The sequence below is a fragment of the Agelaius tricolor genome, unplaced genomic scaffold, assembly GCF_023055355.1.
Source record: "Agelaius tricolor isolate 1412-34295 unplaced genomic scaffold, bAgeTri1.0.p SCAF_23, whole genome shotgun sequence".
Taxonomy (NCBI): Eukaryota; Metazoa; Chordata; class Aves; order Passeriformes; family Icteridae; genus Agelaius; species Agelaius tricolor.
The window spans coordinates 6,299,668-6,317,227 of NW_027269283.1; the positions used below are offsets into that span (position 1 = coordinate 6,299,668).

A 17,560-nucleotide genomic window follows, 5' to 3' on the forward strand; every position below is an offset into this window, starting at 1 on the left:
CGCACCCTTAGGCACAGAAGGGAGCACCGGCCGTAGGCACAGGGAGACACCGAGTCAGGAACAGATTTCCTCGCTGCTCGGCTGCACAGCCCTCTAGTGGGGACAGAGCTTCTGCCGCCGGGAGCCGGCTTTGCCTGGGAAACTTCGGATCTGCTCTAAACCGCAGAGTTAGTCCGGGCAAAGCCAGGTCCAGCTGTCACAGCAGCGTTCTTTACTGGCAAAGATGCTTTAGCAAAACTTTCATCCTTGGCCTAAAGGCTCATGAGATGCAGGAGGTCAGATGACCGAGCCATTTAGCCTGGTTTCACCCTGGTGTGAATGGGTGGCTTTCAGTGAAGGGCAACTCTTTTTTTTTTTTTTTTACTGGGAAATAACTCTGGCATTCCCAGCTAGTAAAAACTCGGCAGCTTTTATTTCCCACTGTGTGGAGGTGTCAGGTCCCAGTGCTCCAGGTGAGCTCTGTTTGTTCAGAATGACGTGTGCTGTGAGCAAACAGTGTGAGACCAACGTGGGCAGGCTGGGGTCGGTCCTGCCACTGCAGCTCTTGTCTTCCAGTGAGAAGTGATGCCAAGGCTCTGGCTCTTTGCTGTTTTGGGGCTAATCATGGTGTTTTCTATAATACAGGAGGTGGCATTGCCTGTTTCTAGTGGTGCTGGGGACAATTCACCCCCCTGAAGTACTCAGGTGCATTTAGTTGCTCCATGTCACAGCTCCAGTCCATTCTCATGCACCAGTGGTCCCTTCCCCACTCTCTCTTCACTTCCCTATGGTGTTGTGCAGCTCAGCTAAGGTCCTGGAGAAGTGGCTGGGGGATGTTTAGAAGTTTCTCTGGCTTTTAGTTGGGCTGTGGTTGTCATGCAGATCCACCCCTGGGACATTGGGACTGATCACTCTCACCACACACACCTTTCCTGGGGCCTGTTACCTGGTTTCAGAAGCCTGCTACAGCCAAGCTGCAGGACTTTGTGTCTGGGAACACTGAATAAGCAGGGCCAGAAGGCTCTCTATCTCTCTTTATTCCTCATTTCTTCCCAGTACATTCCCTGTTTGGTAAGGAGAGCTGCTGCCCATCCCCTTGTGTGCTAACCAGCATCAAAGGCAGCTGTTCCCAGTAGAACTGGAAACGAGGTTTTGGTTCAGGGTCTGTAAAGTGGGGCTGGGGAAGAAGTAAAGATGTCAGCCTCAGAGTGAGGAAAACACAATTGCAACATCCATGGAGTAGTCTCATGGATCCAGTTGGATCTGTCTTGTTCCTGTGGAAAGCTGTGCATGGTGGGCTGTTCTGCATCATCTCAAAGCTCAGGTGCTGACGTGCTGTACACTGACTTTGATCAAGTCACACAAATAGCTGTTTCTTAATTGCCTTCTCCCTTTAAAAAGGGGATAATACCTTAGAGAGACTTCTGAGGTCTTGCTCACTAATAAAGCTCTTCAAGATCTTGGATGGCAACTACTTTGAGAGTGCAAACTGTTATTAATGATTTCCGTTATTACAGAAGATGAAGCTGTGTGGTTCAGCTTTTTAACCTTGAATTGTGTGCTTGCTTTTGTTTCTGCTGCTGTTCAACCTGCACAGGCAGGTTTGCACCTTGTCTGCTTGCACACACTCCTCAGACCCACACCAGGAGTTGTGTGTGCTCAGAAGGAGCTGAGGAGTCAGCTTTACTCACAAGGATGGATTCTGAATTATGTGGAATGCTTGAGAATGGCCAAAAATGGGTTTAGTGGGGGTTCTGTGTGTGGTTACTCGATTCTGATTTGGGGGAGCAAGAGATAAGCTGTGAGGGCTGTCCTCACTGTATAGAGCAGTGCAGACATCAGTGCTGGGGCTGTGTATTTGGGCAGTGGAAAGGAATGTTAGGGGATATTTGACTGTCAGGGACCTGTCCCATCAAACACCCATTCCCTGTACACCAGAAGAAGAAAATTCTATCCACAGAAACAACTCCTTTCCTGCTCCTGTATTTGGCAGTGACTGGTGTGAAATACAGAGCTGTATCTCCTTTTCTTCTCTTGGTCTTGGCTCCTGGGAGGAGAAAACCCCTTTTATTGATGCCCATGCCAGATGCTAACCACTGCTGCTTCTAAGGAAGGAGTGACCAGGATAAAGTGGGAAAACAGCCCTTAGTCCACAAGGAACCTGGTCTATAATGAAGTTTCCCAAATCTTTACCCTCCATTTTTAACCTGACTCTGCTCTGGATGGCAGATAAGGCACAGTGTGGATAAAAGCTGTGTCTGCCCCTCATGCCATGCCCTCCCTCAGTCCCTCCTGCCCATTTCCCTCCTGGCCTTGCCCCGAGAGAATCGCATTTCACTGCTTATTCCTCAGCAGGGTTTGATGGTCACGGAGGACCCAATGCAGGAGGTCCCGTTTGTTATTTAACCTACTTTTCAGAGGCACAAGAACATCAAGTGACTCGCACAAGGTCGTCCATGAGTCAGTGACTTCTCTGGCGTGATGGCCAGAGCCTGCAGTCCCTGCTCCCACCACTAGATCCCTGTGCCCACAATCCATAGCACCACAACCATTCAATTAAGCTCCTGCAGCGCCTTAAATGTCGTGTATTCCTGGGTTTGACAGCAGTCCTGGTATTCTTGTGGAGCCTTGCCTTAGGAAACGACAACAGATGAGGTCAGGTCATTGTTAGCGATGCCCTTGGAAGCATCAGTGCCTGGTGCTCGGGCAGGCTCTGTGGTGGGGGTGCTGTCACAGCTGGGACATGGCTCTTCCCAGGACCTGCAGCTCGGCTCTGGGGGAATCCAGGAGGACCCAGGGAGCCCCAGGGTCTCTGCATGGGCAGATCTGTGTCCATGTGAGGGGGCTGGCAGGTACCAGAGGTAATGAACACATTGTGAAGAGAGAGGGAAGGAAGTGACTTATAAATAATATATTTGATGTATATTATATATATGATATAGTAACAGCAGCACTGGTTTGTTATGGTGTGCGTTTTTTTTAATGTGTAATCTTGTAAGGCACTTACCCTTGTTCCTGACAAGTCGATAAATTATTATTACCAATTCTATATCTAATTGCCAGTTATTTCCCCCTAGACAATTTGAATCCGAAAAGTACCCACTAGAAAGGCGCTTGGAGGGCTGTTTCCCAGAGCCTCCCAGGCTGTTTCTGGAGGCAGCCCCTCTTCCGCTGGTGAGCCCCACTTCTGCCAGCCTCGTGACCCCGTGTGCTGGCACAAACAATTGCATTTCTGTCGGGCTCATGACCCCACTTGTAACGGCGGTGACCCCCCTTGGGGTCAGGACCCCTCTCCTGCACAGGGAACAGCTCCTGCCCAGCAGCTCTTGCTGAATGGCTCTTCCTCCCTCACTCCCTGTGTGGACCCGGCTGTTCCACACTAAGTTTGCCGATGTGAAATTTAGGTTAATCCATTTCCAAAGTGGATTAAGCTAACCCACACAAAGGCACTTAGTATAAAATAAGAGTGTCCACATGGTGAGGCAGCACGGAATAGTGACTGTGCTTCAAACTCACATCCTGGCCAGTTTGTGTCCTCTGCAAGCTCACCAAATGGAGGGACAGGCACTCTGGTCCCAGGGGATGTGCTCTCTCAAATGGCTTTAAGCCGCTCTAGCTTGAAGCCAAAGGAAGTGCAAGGAGTAAACAAAGCCCAGCAATGGGAAGGGGTTAAAGCCCGCTCCGCTGAGGTCCTCGGCAAGGCTCCTGTTCACCTTAAATGGTCAGGATTTTATTTTAGCTTCAGGGAGGAGCAGCAGCCATGGAGCTGGAAGGGAGTGTAGAGAAGTCCCTGTGGCTGGGGGCTCACAGCCTGCTGGCCTCCCAGCCATCCGCCTCCTGCAGAAGGCCCCCAGGGCTCCCGTGCTTGCATTTCAGCCTCTGGCTCCTGACCAGCCTGGAGGAGGTGGAAATGTAGTAATGAGTGATGCCCATTTTCACCTCTGGCCTCAGATCTTCCTAAGCCACCCTCTTCCCATGCCTCTTCCCTGGCAGTGAGGTGGTTAACGCTGGAACAGATAACATCACAATTGGACATCCCCACTAACCCAAACCTGGCAGTTCCCATGCTGTCTCTGGCACCATTTCTGGTACCAGCCTATTGCAGGCTCGACACTGAACTGCTACACTTGGTTTGTTTCATAAAGCATTTCCTTTGTAACCATTAAATAGTGAAACATGAGGTGGGCTGGGGAGGGGGATGCTGCAATGCTGGCATCCATCACTGTGGTGGGGATCACCATCCCTTCATGGTGATCCCAAACTAAGATAGAGGTCATTGACCCACTGCCCTCGGAGCCCAGCCTGGGAGCGAGTCCCAGCCTGGGGGATCCCAGGACCCCCAGTGCTGCCCTGCCAGAGCTGGGGCGCAGCATCCCCATCCTCCCGGGGATCTGGCAGCCAGTGCCCTGCCCAGGGCTGTGCTGGGCAAGCCGCTGGTTTCCCAACAGCCCTGCTCCAGCCTTCGGAGGCTGTGGCGGCGGCTGATGGTGCTGCCGGCAGCGCGGGGTCCTTCTGCTCCCGCGGAGCGAAGGAGAATCCTCGGGAACAAAAGGATTCGGCACCGCGGCACCCACCGCGCGGGGAAGGGGCTGCGGGACCCCCCGCGCCCGGGGCTCGCTGCAGGGGCCCCGCACTTACACCCGCGCACGGCCGGACCCTGGGACGGAGCTGCCGGGGCCGCACCGAGCCGGACGGGCACAGGGTCCCCGGGCCGGGCCGTGACGGGCGGCAGCCTCCGGTGCTGTGCCGAGCGGAGGGTCCCCGGATCGGCTGCAGCCCCGCGGGCCGTGCGGAGCGGAGGATGCCCGGGCGGGTAGCGGCCCTCCCGGCCGATCCGAACCGATCCGTACCGTGCCCCGGCCGCGCATTCTCGCGCTCTCCAGCAGGCGCCCGGCCCTGGACATTGTCTCCTCCCGGGGAAGGGCCCTCCCGGCCCTCCACAATGTGCTCTTCCAGGCGCGGCTCCGCGCCCCCCGCCGCGCCCGGCCCGGTGCGCCCGCCCCCCGCGGCCCCGCTCCCCTTCCCCCGCCGCCCCCGCCCCCTCCGCCCGCGGCCGGGCCCCGCTCGCCCCCCTCCGCCTCCCCGGCCCCCCCCCCGGGAGCCGGGAGTGACGCGCTCCGCAGCGCCGGCCCCTCTCCCCGGGCAGCAGCTGGCTGTCAGCCTCTCCGGAGCGCCGCCAGCCCGGGCCCCCTCCCTCCGTCCCTCCGTCCCTCCGCCCCGCGCTCCCCGCCGCGCCGCCGGGCTGGCGCAGGCCGGCAGGCCCCGGGCTCCGCTCCAGGTAGGCGCCCGCCCGCGGGGGGCTCCGCTACCGGCCCCGGGGCGGCGGGCGGGGGGAGATGCGCGGGGGCTCCACGCGGCCGCGGCGCTGCGGGGCTGGGGAGGAGGGGGGGGGGGCACCGGCGGGCGGGGCGGGGCGGGGCGGGGGGGGGGCGGTGGCCGCGGGGCCCGGCCCCAACTCCGGGGGGAGCGGCCGCCCCGCGGCCCCGGGAAGTTGCGGGTCGCCCGCCCGGCTGCCCGGCGGCGGGGGGGGGAGGGCGGCGCGTCCTTCCCCGCGCCCGGCGCGGCTCCCCCGCGCCCGGAAGAGCACAAAAGCGCCGAAGAAAGTGGGAGGAGGCGGCGGCGGGAGCGCTCCGTCCCCGGCCATCCCCGGGCACCGGCCCCGCGCCGCCATCACCAGCAGCCCCGACCCCGAGAGGGGATTGTGCTGGAAATAGCCGCCTCCCTGGAGGTAAAGCCCTACTTACGTGTCAATCCTCGCCGCACGCTGAGCCCCGCACACGCGCGGGCAGGGCTCCATCGCGGGTGTATCTGTTTACCTGCGGGAGGGGGTAGGACGGGGACGGGGACTCTCGCCCGGCGCCTCGCACCTCGCTGCCGCGGGGACACACGCGTGGGAACCGCGTCCCACCGGGGTCCCGTGGCCGTCGGGGAGGGTGGGGACAGGGGGACCCCCGGCCGTTCAGCCCACAGCGCTGCTCCTCTTGGCCACCGCCTCCAAAACCGGGTCCGTCCCCCCCCACACCCCGACACTCGCTTCCCGGTGCTGGGGGAAGAGCAAAGTGCCCTTTCACACCGCGCGGTATCAGTCACCGTCCCCACCTCGCATGGAAAAGCAAACGCCTGTGAGCAAGTTCAGGTGCGGGGGAGGCAGGTGCGGGGCTCCGGGGTGGTGGTGGTGGGAGTCGTGCAGCCCGGTGCCCCCAGCCCCGCGTTCAGCACCTCCCCGCTGAACAGCAGGAACGGGGCAGCGGCTCCGGGAAGGGGCTGCGGGGCCGCCCCCCGCCCTGGCAGCTCCCCGCGCCTCGGGGCTGTGGGAATGCTCGGGGGGTTCCCAGAAGAGCTCTTAGAGAAGGGGGAGGGGGCGAAGGGGATGAGCTTCCCTTCCTCTTCCATTTGCCGTTTGCCGTTAAAATCAACTGTTTTGCCCATTTTCGGGAACTAGGAAATTACTCGGGTTTTGCCGGGTCCCGTAGAAATCGGCGGCAATCGCGGTAAATAAGGACGTAAGTGACCTGACAAAGAGCGCCGGGGATGTTCTCTTTGGTGTGGGAATTGTACACACGAGTAGGCAGCGCAGTCACAGCTCACCGCCGCCACAGCCCGCGTACACCCGTGTGCTGCGAGGCTGCTCGGCTCTTTGAGGCGATGTCCACCACAGCGTTTGCGGCTGCAGTACCAATCTTTGACCCGGAGTGTTTTATCTTCCATTAGTAAGCCTTTCTCTGCGCGGAACTGGTTAAGTTAGGGTCAAATCTGGTTCAATACCTTCTTGGCATGCTCAGAGGGCTGGGTTTAAACAGTGGCTGAGACGGAGATGAGGCTGCCTTCCTGAGAGCTCGTCCCTGCGCGCCGCTGCCGGGGGTCAGGGCACGGGGAGCTCTGTCCTGGCCAGGTCTGGCAGGTCCGGGGGTGCCTGTGCCGGGCAGGTCGTGCACGGCCCCGGCGTGGCAGTGGAGCAGCTCTGGGGGCTGGCAGTCACGCGTTGCCTTTTGTTGATTCTAAAAACACGGCTGGTTGTGGTGGGAAGCTGAGCGTGGCTGTGTGCTGGGGAGGTTGCACGGCACACAGCCTCGGTTCCTGCTCCGCGGAAGGAAATCCCATCGGGATAGTAGGCTGTGGCGTGAAAGGACATGCTTTAAAATAAAAGGACTTAAAGAGAGAAGATAAACCGTCCTGAGACTCGGAGCTTGGCATATTAAACGTGAGGCACAGCATGTAAATGACTGGAGAGAGATTGGAAGGCAGTCCCCGAGAAACTGAGCCTGGCTGTAAAATAAGCAGGTTACCGATAGTCTTGCATATATTTACGAGGTTATAAGAGTAGCTTCCCCCCCTGCCCTGCTCCAGCCCGTGCTGTGGGAGGTTGCTCTCCAGGAGGAAGAGCTTTGGTGAAGAAACATTGTCTAGCAATTACAGCCTTGCAGTCCGGGGGGCTTGATTAGGTTTCTGGATCTGCCAGCGACTCGTTGTGTTCTTGGACCAGCCAGGGTGGCTGTCGGTACCCGGGGTTTCCAGTTTTGTAATACGAGGAGGAGTTTTCTAACTCGCAGCGAAGTTGGGAAGTTGGGAAGCTCAGCGGACACTTGCAGGCACGGTGCTTGAAGATCGTGAATGGAAAGTGGGACAGAAATGTGGAGTGTGAGCCCTGCACATGTGAGTGTCTGCTTCTGCTGGGTAGAAAGTATTGGCTGTGAATGTCTGTAGAGCAGCTGTGAATGTTGGACTGTAGATAAGGAAAGAAGCAAGGATTTTATTTTCCAAACCCTGAGTGGTGCCGGGAGCCCCGCTCCAATGTTTGGGTGTGCCCTGTGAGTGCAGCAGCAGGATCTGACTTCCCCTTGCAGAGAGGAGCTCTGCTGCCTGACCCTTGATCGCTCGGTCCCTTGAACATTGGAAACAAAGCGATGGGACTTTACTGCGGGGTGAGGAGATCTCTCCGGAGAGCTGGGAAAGGCAGGAAGGAGGAGGGCGGCAGCAGCAGTGCTGGGGTTCAGGGTTTGGCTCTGGGCTGGCTGCTTGGGGCGCCACTGGCACTTCCATCTCTGCCACGAGTGGTGTGGAACTGGGGAAAAGGCAGCAGGTCCTGAGACAGGCACTGGTAATGGATTGCATTCTGTTTTCTAATGAAAGTTTCATTTGAAGTTTGTTTACAGGAAAGAAGAAATTAGCAGAGGGAATTCTCCTGAGAACCCAGAGAGGAAAAAGAATGAGCTGCCTGACTTGCAAGCCAAAAGAGGGTGGAAGGGTAGATTACATTTACCGTATTGCTCCGAGTCGTGGCTGTTGCTGCTGTTGAGAAACGCTTCCTTGCTTGGCTGGATGGGGAGCCCACTGCAAGGCTCAGCCTTCAGCCAGGTTACTGGCATCCAGGGAGATTCAGAGTTCCCACCTAGCCAGAAATTTTGATCTTGCTCTGGTGTCCTGTGCTTTGAGGCTGGATTTGTGCTGAGCTGTGCTGCTGTCCCTCTGCTCCTGGCTGTGGCTGGGCAGACGGTGCTGCTGGGGCCTCCTGTCCCTGGGATTGTCCCTGGTGTGAGGAGGCAGTGCCAGCAGTTCATGGGCAGCACTTGGAGGTCACAGTGTTCAGCCTTTGGTCTCTGAGGGGTGTGCTGAGGCAGGAGTTTTCTGGTGGCCTCTGGTGTCCCTACAAGCAGTGAGGAATGCAGCCAAGGGCAAGTGCAGGATGCCAGAGCGGGAGTGATGGGGACGGCCAGAGCCACTCTTGAGGCTGGGGCTTTTCTCTTTCTTTACCAAAGAGGCACAAAGGTGTGAGGAGTTCCTGGGGCACTGTGGTGTGGGCAGAGCCAGGTGGTTCCCCAGACTCAGCGGGCAGTGGATGCTCTCTCCACAGTTCCCACTGCCAGGAAGGGTTCTCCTGCTGCCACCTGCACGTTTGGCTTTGCATTCTGTTGGGGTGGGCTGTGCAGTGGGAGCTCTGAGATGCTGGGAAGTTCATGCCATTGGCATTTTGGCCAAGGGTATTAGTGCTGGAAAGCAGAAAGCTCTGGCTGGAAAGCAGGGGGTGACTTTCTGCTGGTGGCTGAATCCTGGATGGTGGACGTGTGACAGCCTTGTTTAACTTGAGTCATTTATAGCTTATCAGTTTCTGGTTTGATAGCCTGAGTATTTCTAATAATAGGCGAATGTTATTGCACCTCAAGAGAATTGTACACATTTATAAAGCACTTTCTATTGCATGTGCATGTGAGGCATCCTTCGTGTCACTGCTTCTCCCCCATGCTTGAGTGCGTGGAGAAGGTGATGCCTCCTGGGTTGTGGTTTGGGTACTGAGGCTCAATGTCCTCTGCACCTGAACAACCTGAAAACATTGTGGGTCACTCCTTGGGCTCCTCCTCCCCACCGGACAGGTGAGAGACTGTGGGCAGCAAGGACCTTGGCATTTGCATTTGTCTCTTAAGCCTGACAGTAATCTTGAGTAAGCCTTGTGAAGAAGGCCAGATATTAGGGTGGCTGCTTCCCTGCAAATGCTTACAATGAAGAGACTATTTATAGTTTGCAACAGGGAGACCTTTGCAGTTCTGTTCCTGTACGTACAAGATGGAGTTTCTGGAGAGGCAGGATTGCTTTGTGGCTGGTGTGGCAGTGGAGCTGTGCTGAGCCAGGGACAATGTGCCTGGCCCTACCTTCTGCTCTCCTGCTCAGCTCCACCTGGGCACAGGGGGGCTGCTCAGGGACACCTGGTGGGTCTGGGGTCAGGGTGTCCCCGTGGGGGGCATGCATGGGGCTGCCGAGCCCTGTCCGTCTGTCCATCAGTCCGTCCCTTGGTGCGTGCAGGGTTTCACAAGCCGTAAATTCCAGGAAACTCCCCGGGAGGCACATGGAGGGAGCGGGCTGGGGCCAGCACGAGCCCTGAGCCAGCAGATGTGTCTGCAGGGACGAGGAGCTGGGAGGAAAAGCACAAACCTGTCTTTAAAGACATTTGTTTGTTCACAATAAAAACTATCAGCCAGCGGCAGCCAGACAGGGCCGTTTTTATGAGGAGCAGGCGTAGGTTGGAGGGGTGCTGCCAATTACTGCTTACACGGAAAGGGAGCGGGGATTGTATTTTATCTCAGGACCAGGGGGAGGGTAAAAAAAACAAGAGCAGAGAGGTTTACAAGCCTTTGAAATGTTTCAATCAAAGGAAAGCAGAGTTGAAAGCGGTTCTGGAAACATTTTCGGTGTTCCCCTGCACCCCAGGGCTGTCTGTGCCCCTGGCTTTGGGAGGGGAGCAGGGAGAGGAAGGCAGATAAAGGGATCACCAGCATGACCGTGTCCATACGGGAGCACGTATCTGCTTCCTCCCAAGCTTTGCATTGGGAGAGTTCAGCCTGGGGAGGTCCCACAGCCCCTCCTCTCATTCAGGATCTCAGTGCTGCCTTTATGATGATGGTTTTGAAATCCTGTGGCTGACCTTTCCGGCACTGGAAGCAATCCAAGGGCTGTGTCTCGAAGTACTGTAAAGGTTAGTGAGAAGGGAGAGAGGGAGAGAGAAAATGTCCTTTGAGCTGCAGAAGTGGGAGAGAGGAATGTCATCTATGCCATCGTCAGGGAACAGGCAGCTGGCTGGGGTCCCTGGCCTGAGCTGGGGTGTCCTTGTCTCACTGGGGTCCTCACTCCCCCAGCTCCTTCCCAAGGTGTGTGCTGTCATTTTTGATCTGGGCACAGAGGCAATATCCCTCTGGAGAGGTCTGGAGGAGCCTCCTCTGCAGCATCAGGCAGTGCAGATCTTTGGGGATCCATACCTGTGTGCAGATATGCCCCAGAAACCGCTCCTGCTGCTGCCAGTGCTCTGGTGATTCCTTGTGTAGCAGATGATTTGATCTCAGAAAAGTCCAAGTTGTTTTATGGAGTCATTTCTTGCCTGTCCTCAGCTCCCCCACACCGCCGCCTCGCCAGGAGCACACTGGGGTGGATGGAGATTAAAGGGTAAACTCCAGGGCTCAGCCATCCGCTCCTACAGGATGTGAGCTCTTTCTAATTGTCCTCAATTAGAGACAGTGCCATTGCTCAGGCAAGTCTTCAGGCAGGAAGCAGAGCCCTGGTCCCCGCTGGGGTAGCCACCTCGCCCTGCACAGGGAAGGGCTGCTTGCTGTGGCCTTGGGAAGCCCAAGGGGCCAGCACGGCTTCTCAGGGCGGGGAACAGGAGCTGCCTACCCAATTGTTTTTAGGAAAGGAGTGTGGTGAGGAGATGTTAAAGCCAGAGAAAGGAGGAAAGGAAATAGCTCCATGAGTTAACCCTTTCCTGTTGCCTCCAGGATGAGACGTCGGTGAGCAGCGAGGACTTTGATATGAACGACTCCACATGGATCTCAGCTGACCAGCACCTGAACTCCAGCCTGAGCCCCAGCCAGGACGAGAGCATGCGCAGCCCGCAGAACCTGCACGGCCACGAGGACGGTGAGTCCCCCGGCGGGCGGGAAGAGCCCCAGCCTCTGCCACAGGATGTTTTTGTGACTGATTAAACATTAACCGGTCCTTTCTGATCAGGTGTCCCCACCTGTGGGATGGATTTCATATCAGCTCAGAGCTGGCTTCCAGTCCTTCCAATTTAGCCTCTGGGCTCCTGCTCAGCCAGGGCCCTGTCCAGCTCGTAGCTGATGGTCCTTCTGCCTGGGCTGTCTCCCAGCTCCTCCAGAAAAAGGCCACTAAATCCCCTTCTAAGGGGAGGACTTCGTTCCCCACATCCTCTTCCCAGGTGATGAGGAGAGCGCTGTTAGTTCTGAACACAGGGAGGATGCCACGGCTTTGCAGAACAGTCACAGGTTTCTGTGTTTGGAAAGCTGCACCTTTGACAGGTCTTGCATCCCCAGGCAAGAAATTGTGAATAATCTGCAGCAGCCACAGAGATGCTGAGCAGGGTGAACGTGGGTGTCTCCTCCCTCGGGGAGGGCGGCTGGAAGGGCTGAAAGCAGCACACGTGGGCTGGGTGGGAGGAAGAGTTTTGTGAAGAGAGGTGGTGTGTTGCGTCTGTGAAACATGCAAGCTTAAAATACAAGAGCAAGTAAATAAGTGGTAAAAGTACAAGTTCAGGTCAGAGTTCATCACTGTGATGCTTGGGAGGATTTGGTGGTTGGACTGTTACTGGCTTTTTCTCAGGAGGTTGAATCCCTCATTGTCCCAGCCTGGCTGCTGCTGGGGGTGCAGGGAGGAGCAGAGGAATCTGTGGAACAACTGAGACTGGGTTGGTCCTGCTTTAAGAAAGGGGACTGGAAAACCACTCCCAAAGGAAGAAAAGGCTTTTGTGCTGGCAGGTCTCCCTGGAGTGGCTTTTAGCTGGTGGTGTAGCCAGTGGCAGGGATGGTAGAGACAGAAGGGGCAACAGGGACACTGCTCTCTTCAATCCTAGGGACAGCAAGGCCACTGCTCTCTTTAGCCCAGTGAGTTGTGGCACTTCAGTTTCCATTGCAAATCTGCACTTTTGGGAAACTGCTGGTTTTCCCTAGCCAGCCCCAGCCCCAGAGCCAGGCAGCCTTGGTGAGGATGTGAAACCTGACTGCACAGCACTGCATCCCAGAGGTGGGACGGGCACTTCTGCTTGCCCAGGGCCCCAGGGGGCTGTGTCTTGGCAGGAAGAAGAGTGTTTTGGTGGTGACGCAGTTGCTCCCATAGAAGCTTTTGGCTCTTCAGGACTAGGCTGCAGCCTCCACCCCAACAAGCCCAGCCTCTGATCCCTGCAGCCTGACCAGGTCTCTCTGTACCCCCTGAACTTTGCCATTCTCCCACTGGGACATTTCAGGCTTGTGACTTAGCCCTCATCACTGAATTCCCAAGTCTCATTTACAATCTAGAATGACACAGTTTTGATCCCTTTGCTGAACACTATTATTCAACAGGACAGTAATTTAATAAGGGACTCACATATTTAGGCAAATCAAGATGTTCTCACTAAATCGAAATCCTCTCTCTCTCTGCGCCCTCTTAGGAATTGCTTCCAATTTTTCATGCCCTGTGGTTTTCCTTCAGAAGCAGGTGTCCTCTTTGGGGCTCTTCTTGGCTCCTTTAATTTCTTTCGTAAGGTTCAGTGATGAGAAATAAAGCAGAAATAGTCCCATAGGAATGCAAGTGTCCCTGGTGTCAGCATCAGCTGAACTGGGTAGACTTTGGTGGATCAGAAGTGATGGTGTCAAAAGAATAAGCAAGCCAAGCCTAGGGTGACAAATGAGGCCCATACAGAAAAAACCCAGGAATTGCAATATTCACCAGGCTGTCACACTTCAGAAGCATTTTGTGGACTGAGGTTTTGTGCCTATGGGAATGTCCATGATCTGAATCAGAGCTCTAAATGCAGACTGATGCTGCCTCATGCCAGTCTCTCTGCCAAACTGATGCTCCCACCCAGGAATGGAGCACACACAAGAGTGAGGACGGAAGGAGGACAATGGAGTAACCCAGGAGGGCAGTGGGTGGTTAAAGGAGAGGAGCATGGAGCAGAGGAGCATGTTGTGAGAGGAAAAGCAGATTACTGCTGAGGGGAAGGGAACGTGCACAATCAAAGTCTTGACCACTCTTTAGTTTCCTCTTCTCTCAACCAATGAAAGCTCTTTTTTTTTTTGGAAACAGATGTGTTTTCCGGGCTCACACGAGCTTGCTAAGGCTGTGCAAAAAGTGTGAGTAACCAGCCCACATAAGCTGTGGAGCCTCCTTGGAGCCAAGCTGGCCAAGCTGCCAAAGCAGAGTGCCTGCACTGGGGCAGCCCAGCTACTCCCAAGCTGGAAGTTTGCCCACATCTCCTGTGCCCAGTTGTCCCCTGTGCCCTGAGGAGTCCTGCAGAGCTCCAGCCAGTGCTAAAGTGATCCCCACACATCCCCTGCAGCCAGGCTGGGCTCAGCTCCGGGCATCCTGGAGCTGCAGAGGGATCTGGTTGCACACCACGTCCTTCAGTTGGGAGCTTGTTCAGGACTGGATACTCTCCGCCTTCAGGAAAACCTTCTGAGTTACTAAATTGGTCCTGCCTGCTGCTGTTTGACGGGTGTGATGCTTGGAGTGTGTCTGCAGTGAAAGGCTTGCTAAAGTATAAAGTTTTAATGAAGAGTTGCCTAGTAGGAGAGCAGTATCGTCTGACACGCTTGTTAAAAAGTCCTGTTTAAAGGACCAAAGCACCAGCTCCATGTCTTTTCAAGGCCTGGGAGTGGCAAGTGCTCTTCTGTGGCATAGAGTAGAGCTGTTTGAAATCCAGAGAGGCAGGGGAGCAGGGAATTGTCATCCCATGCTTTAATAAACAGGTACCTGCTAAATCATCAGAGGCCTAAAAAGCAGCTGGGACAAAAGCCAACACCTTCATTGTCTTGGGTGCCCAGAAGCCTTGGCCCAGTACAGCCATGCTACAGCTGGAGTCAGCCCTGGAACTGCAGGGAGAGCAAAATACACCTAAAGACTTGGGAGGGCTGTGGACAGAGCAGGCACTGTCAGGGGAGCCAGGGTCCCTGCTGGGTCAGTGGGCACATGGTGGGACTTAGGACTGAGCAGGGACACTGAACACACACACACACAGTCGCTCCTTCCATTTTCCTTTGTTACTCATCCTGCGGGCCCCAGCACGGAAAACATGAAGCTCCCAGCAACATCCCTTCCCAGTCGGATGTTGCTCACAGCGTACGTGCCCGCAGGAAGCCGAGGGCTGCCCAGAGCAACAGCAACATCCACACAAACTCTGCTGCTGGAGCGGAGCTATTGTGCTGGACATCCTGGAGGGACACATCTGCGGGGGCCAGCACACGCTGGGAGCAAAGGGACCTGAATGCTGCACCATCCTGCTGTCTGAGCCCACCTCCATTCCTGAAGGCATCCCATGCCCAGTCCCAGCTGAGCGCAGGTCCCAGGCCCTGGTGCTGTGTTGCTGTGGCAGTTTGAGCTGGGCTCTGTCCATCTTCAGAGCCTCTCTGCTTCCACAGGCGAGCACTGCACTAGAAACCTCTCATTTCAGTCTGGTGTGAGGGACTGAGTGGGGTATCCCACCACAGGGGTGCTGGGTATTCCACCCCAGGCCTGCTGTGACTTTCTGCCAAGTGCAATGCCCTTGAAAGTAAAGCAGGAGTCAGATCCCAAACCTCAGTGTGTGACATGGAAAAGTGCTTGAACTCATATAGAAGAGCCTCTGTCTTGCCCAGTGACAGGATCCACCTTGCCTTGTCCCTGTACATCCTGCTGCACTGCCCAGGAGCAGTGCTCAGCCCATAGGCAGGGCTTGCTGCTCCCCAGCCTCTTTTGAAGAGCATGGAAACCTCCTGGGTGTATGGTGTGCTTACTCTGTGTGGGGAACATGGAGTTGCTTCATGGCACCATGTTGGACTGATCCCCTTGTGCTGAGATCCCCACGTGCCGTCCTCGCTTGACTGGCAGGGTCCCCGCTGAGTCTGTTCTGCCCGGAGCAGCAGTGGCTAATCCAGACCTTGGAGAAAGGACTTTCTTAACCTACTTAACTGTGAAGGCACACGCTTCTTGGGGGCATCCCTTGAGGCAGCTGGCTGGGAAGGCTTCTGAGTGTTGGGGACATTCCTCAGGAGTGCTGCAAGGAGGGACCTCAAGGACATGTGGGCAAGCATTATTTCCAGATTCTGTCCCAGGGGCTGGTAAGGTGTGTCACTCCCCAGGACGCCTTGCCCTGGGATGTCAGGGATGGCACAGAGCTGTCCCCAGCACAGCAGTCTCTCTGCTGGTATGGCACAGCTCTGGGTCACACTGCTGGTGCTTGATGAGATGCCCACGATGTGCTGCACATCACCAGCTCCCCTGAACCACCAGTCTAGTAGAGCTTTCTGGGGAGGAGCAGCCTCTTGCCAAGTGCTGACCAAAAGCCAGGCTCCATCCCCAAGTGATGTCCAACTCCACTTCTGACAGCTGGCACCCAACTGTGGGGCAGTGGTGCCCACCTCCCTGTGCCCTCAGAGGGTCACTGCTGCAGCACTGGGTGTCACACAGCTCCCAGGCAGCCTAGACCTGCTCCAGGTGAATACAAACACCCTTTGTAAGCCACAGGGAGAGCCCAGCAGACCATGGGCAATTGTCTGATGGCTGGCTAGTACAGGAGGTGGCCTGTGAGCCCCAAGACACTTGCTTAGCCCAAGCTGCAAAATCCTTACTCTTTCCAGGGCTTCTTGTGCCAGTGTTGAATTTTGGCCCTCTAAAGCCTTAGCTTTAAACAAGACTAGCACCAATAGCCAGGCCTTACTACAGCTGGACACAACCTTATCTCATTTTCATTAGGGATATATTTCCTCTTTCTCCAGGGTGTCTCCATGCTGTGTTGGCTCCACAGGAGTCAACAGATGTGTACCTGCCTTGCCTGAGTGGTCTGGGCTGGTGACTCCATTCCTGTCAACTCTTCCAGGGACACATCTGCTCCTCCCGAGCAAAGGCCCTGGCCTGTGATAAACACCCTCCTTTTGGTGTCCTTTGAAAGTTGTCCTTGCCTGCTGCCAGGCTGGGGAGCGCAGCAGGGATGCTGTGAGGCTGTGGTGGCTTTCCCAGCCTGGCACACTGAGCTTGACTCAGCTGTCTCATGGCTGCTGCAGGCACTGCCCAGTCAGTCCTGCTGGTGCACCGAGCAGGGTTTTGGGGGTCTCTTCTTTAATCTGGAGCAGAGAGAATCACCAGGCTATGGACAGCCAGCACCACCTGTGCCCCTCCCTTCCTCCCCAAACTGAGTACCCCCAACCAGAAGGGTGAGTGGGGACAGCAGGGTGAGCCCCACAGTGCTAAAGGACAGTCCCTAAAGGATTGGGGGTGCACAGCAGGGTCTCTCTTCTAGTGGTAGGCTGTGTTGGAGGCACCAGCTTGGCATGAATCCAGCCCAAACCCACCAAACTCGTTTGTTTGGCATGGGGAGAGGCAGTGCCCAGGGAGCATGGGGCCACAGCATGTCCCCTCCCTGCAGCAGATCCGGGTGGCTGCCAGCAGCAGTGGCACAAGGAGAGGCTTGGTCTGTGCCACCTCCTTCCTCAATGTGAGCAAGGGCCAGCTCCTTGCTCAAGCATTCCTTGAGCTGCAAGGTGGCTGGAGGAGCAGCAGTGGGAGGGAAGGAACAGTGTTTGGGAGGAGAAGGGAAAACCGAGGGACAGAGAGCGTTTGTGACAAGGCTGCTCTGTGCGGCGGGAGCTGACGAGCTTTGGTGCTTGGGAAAACGTCCAGCACGGGGCTGGCGCGGTGAGATCCCGGTGCCAGAGGGAGCTGCTCCCTCGGGCTGGGCAGTGGAGCCGGGGGGAGACGGCACTGGGGGGCACCTTTCATGGCAGGGGACAGGGAGGCGGCCGCACAGCGCTGCCTTGTCCGGCCCAGCTCTCCCTGCAGACAGGCATTGTGTCCAGCCCTGCCAGATGTCTGGCTCGTCAAGGGCTCTGGTTGAGGCAGGGACCCAGGGAGGGAGTGTGGAGGGTGGACACTTTGTCTGGGACATAACGAGGTTTGCCTTAGCGAAGGAAGACAGGAAATAGAGCGCCTTAACTGGAACCTGGCCAGCCCCAGTGCACTGCGGCCCTCAGCCACGTTGCTTTTTTTCTTTCTTATGCATCTTGGAGGTAAACGCTGGGCAGGACCTGGAGAAAATGGGCTCCGTGCTCTGATTGTGTGAGCAGTGTGGGGC

The 17,560-nt window shown here is 56.3% G+C and overlaps 1 protein-coding gene across 3 annotated transcripts in view; it reads left to right on the forward strand.

The window, feature by feature from the left end:
• NOL4L (nucleolar protein 4 like) overlaps nucleotides 1-17,560 on the forward strand; it is a 63,489-nt gene that overhangs the window by 31,107 nt on the left and 14,822 nt on the right. Inside the window, exons 1-2 of one of the 3 annotated variants that reach the window (XM_071446891.1) lie at nucleotides 5,107-5,257; nucleotides 11,238-11,379. In XM_071446891.1, the coding sequence (XP_071302992.1) occupies nucleotides 11,271-11,379 (109 nt within the window). In that variant the 5' untranslated portion in view covers nucleotides 5,107-5,257; nucleotides 11,238-11,270. Of the gene's footprint in view, nucleotides 1-5,106; nucleotides 5,258-5,464; nucleotides 5,708-11,237; nucleotides 11,380-17,560 lie in introns of those variants that run through there. The other 2 variants (XM_071446892.1, XM_071446890.1) reach the window with 2 other exon arrangements.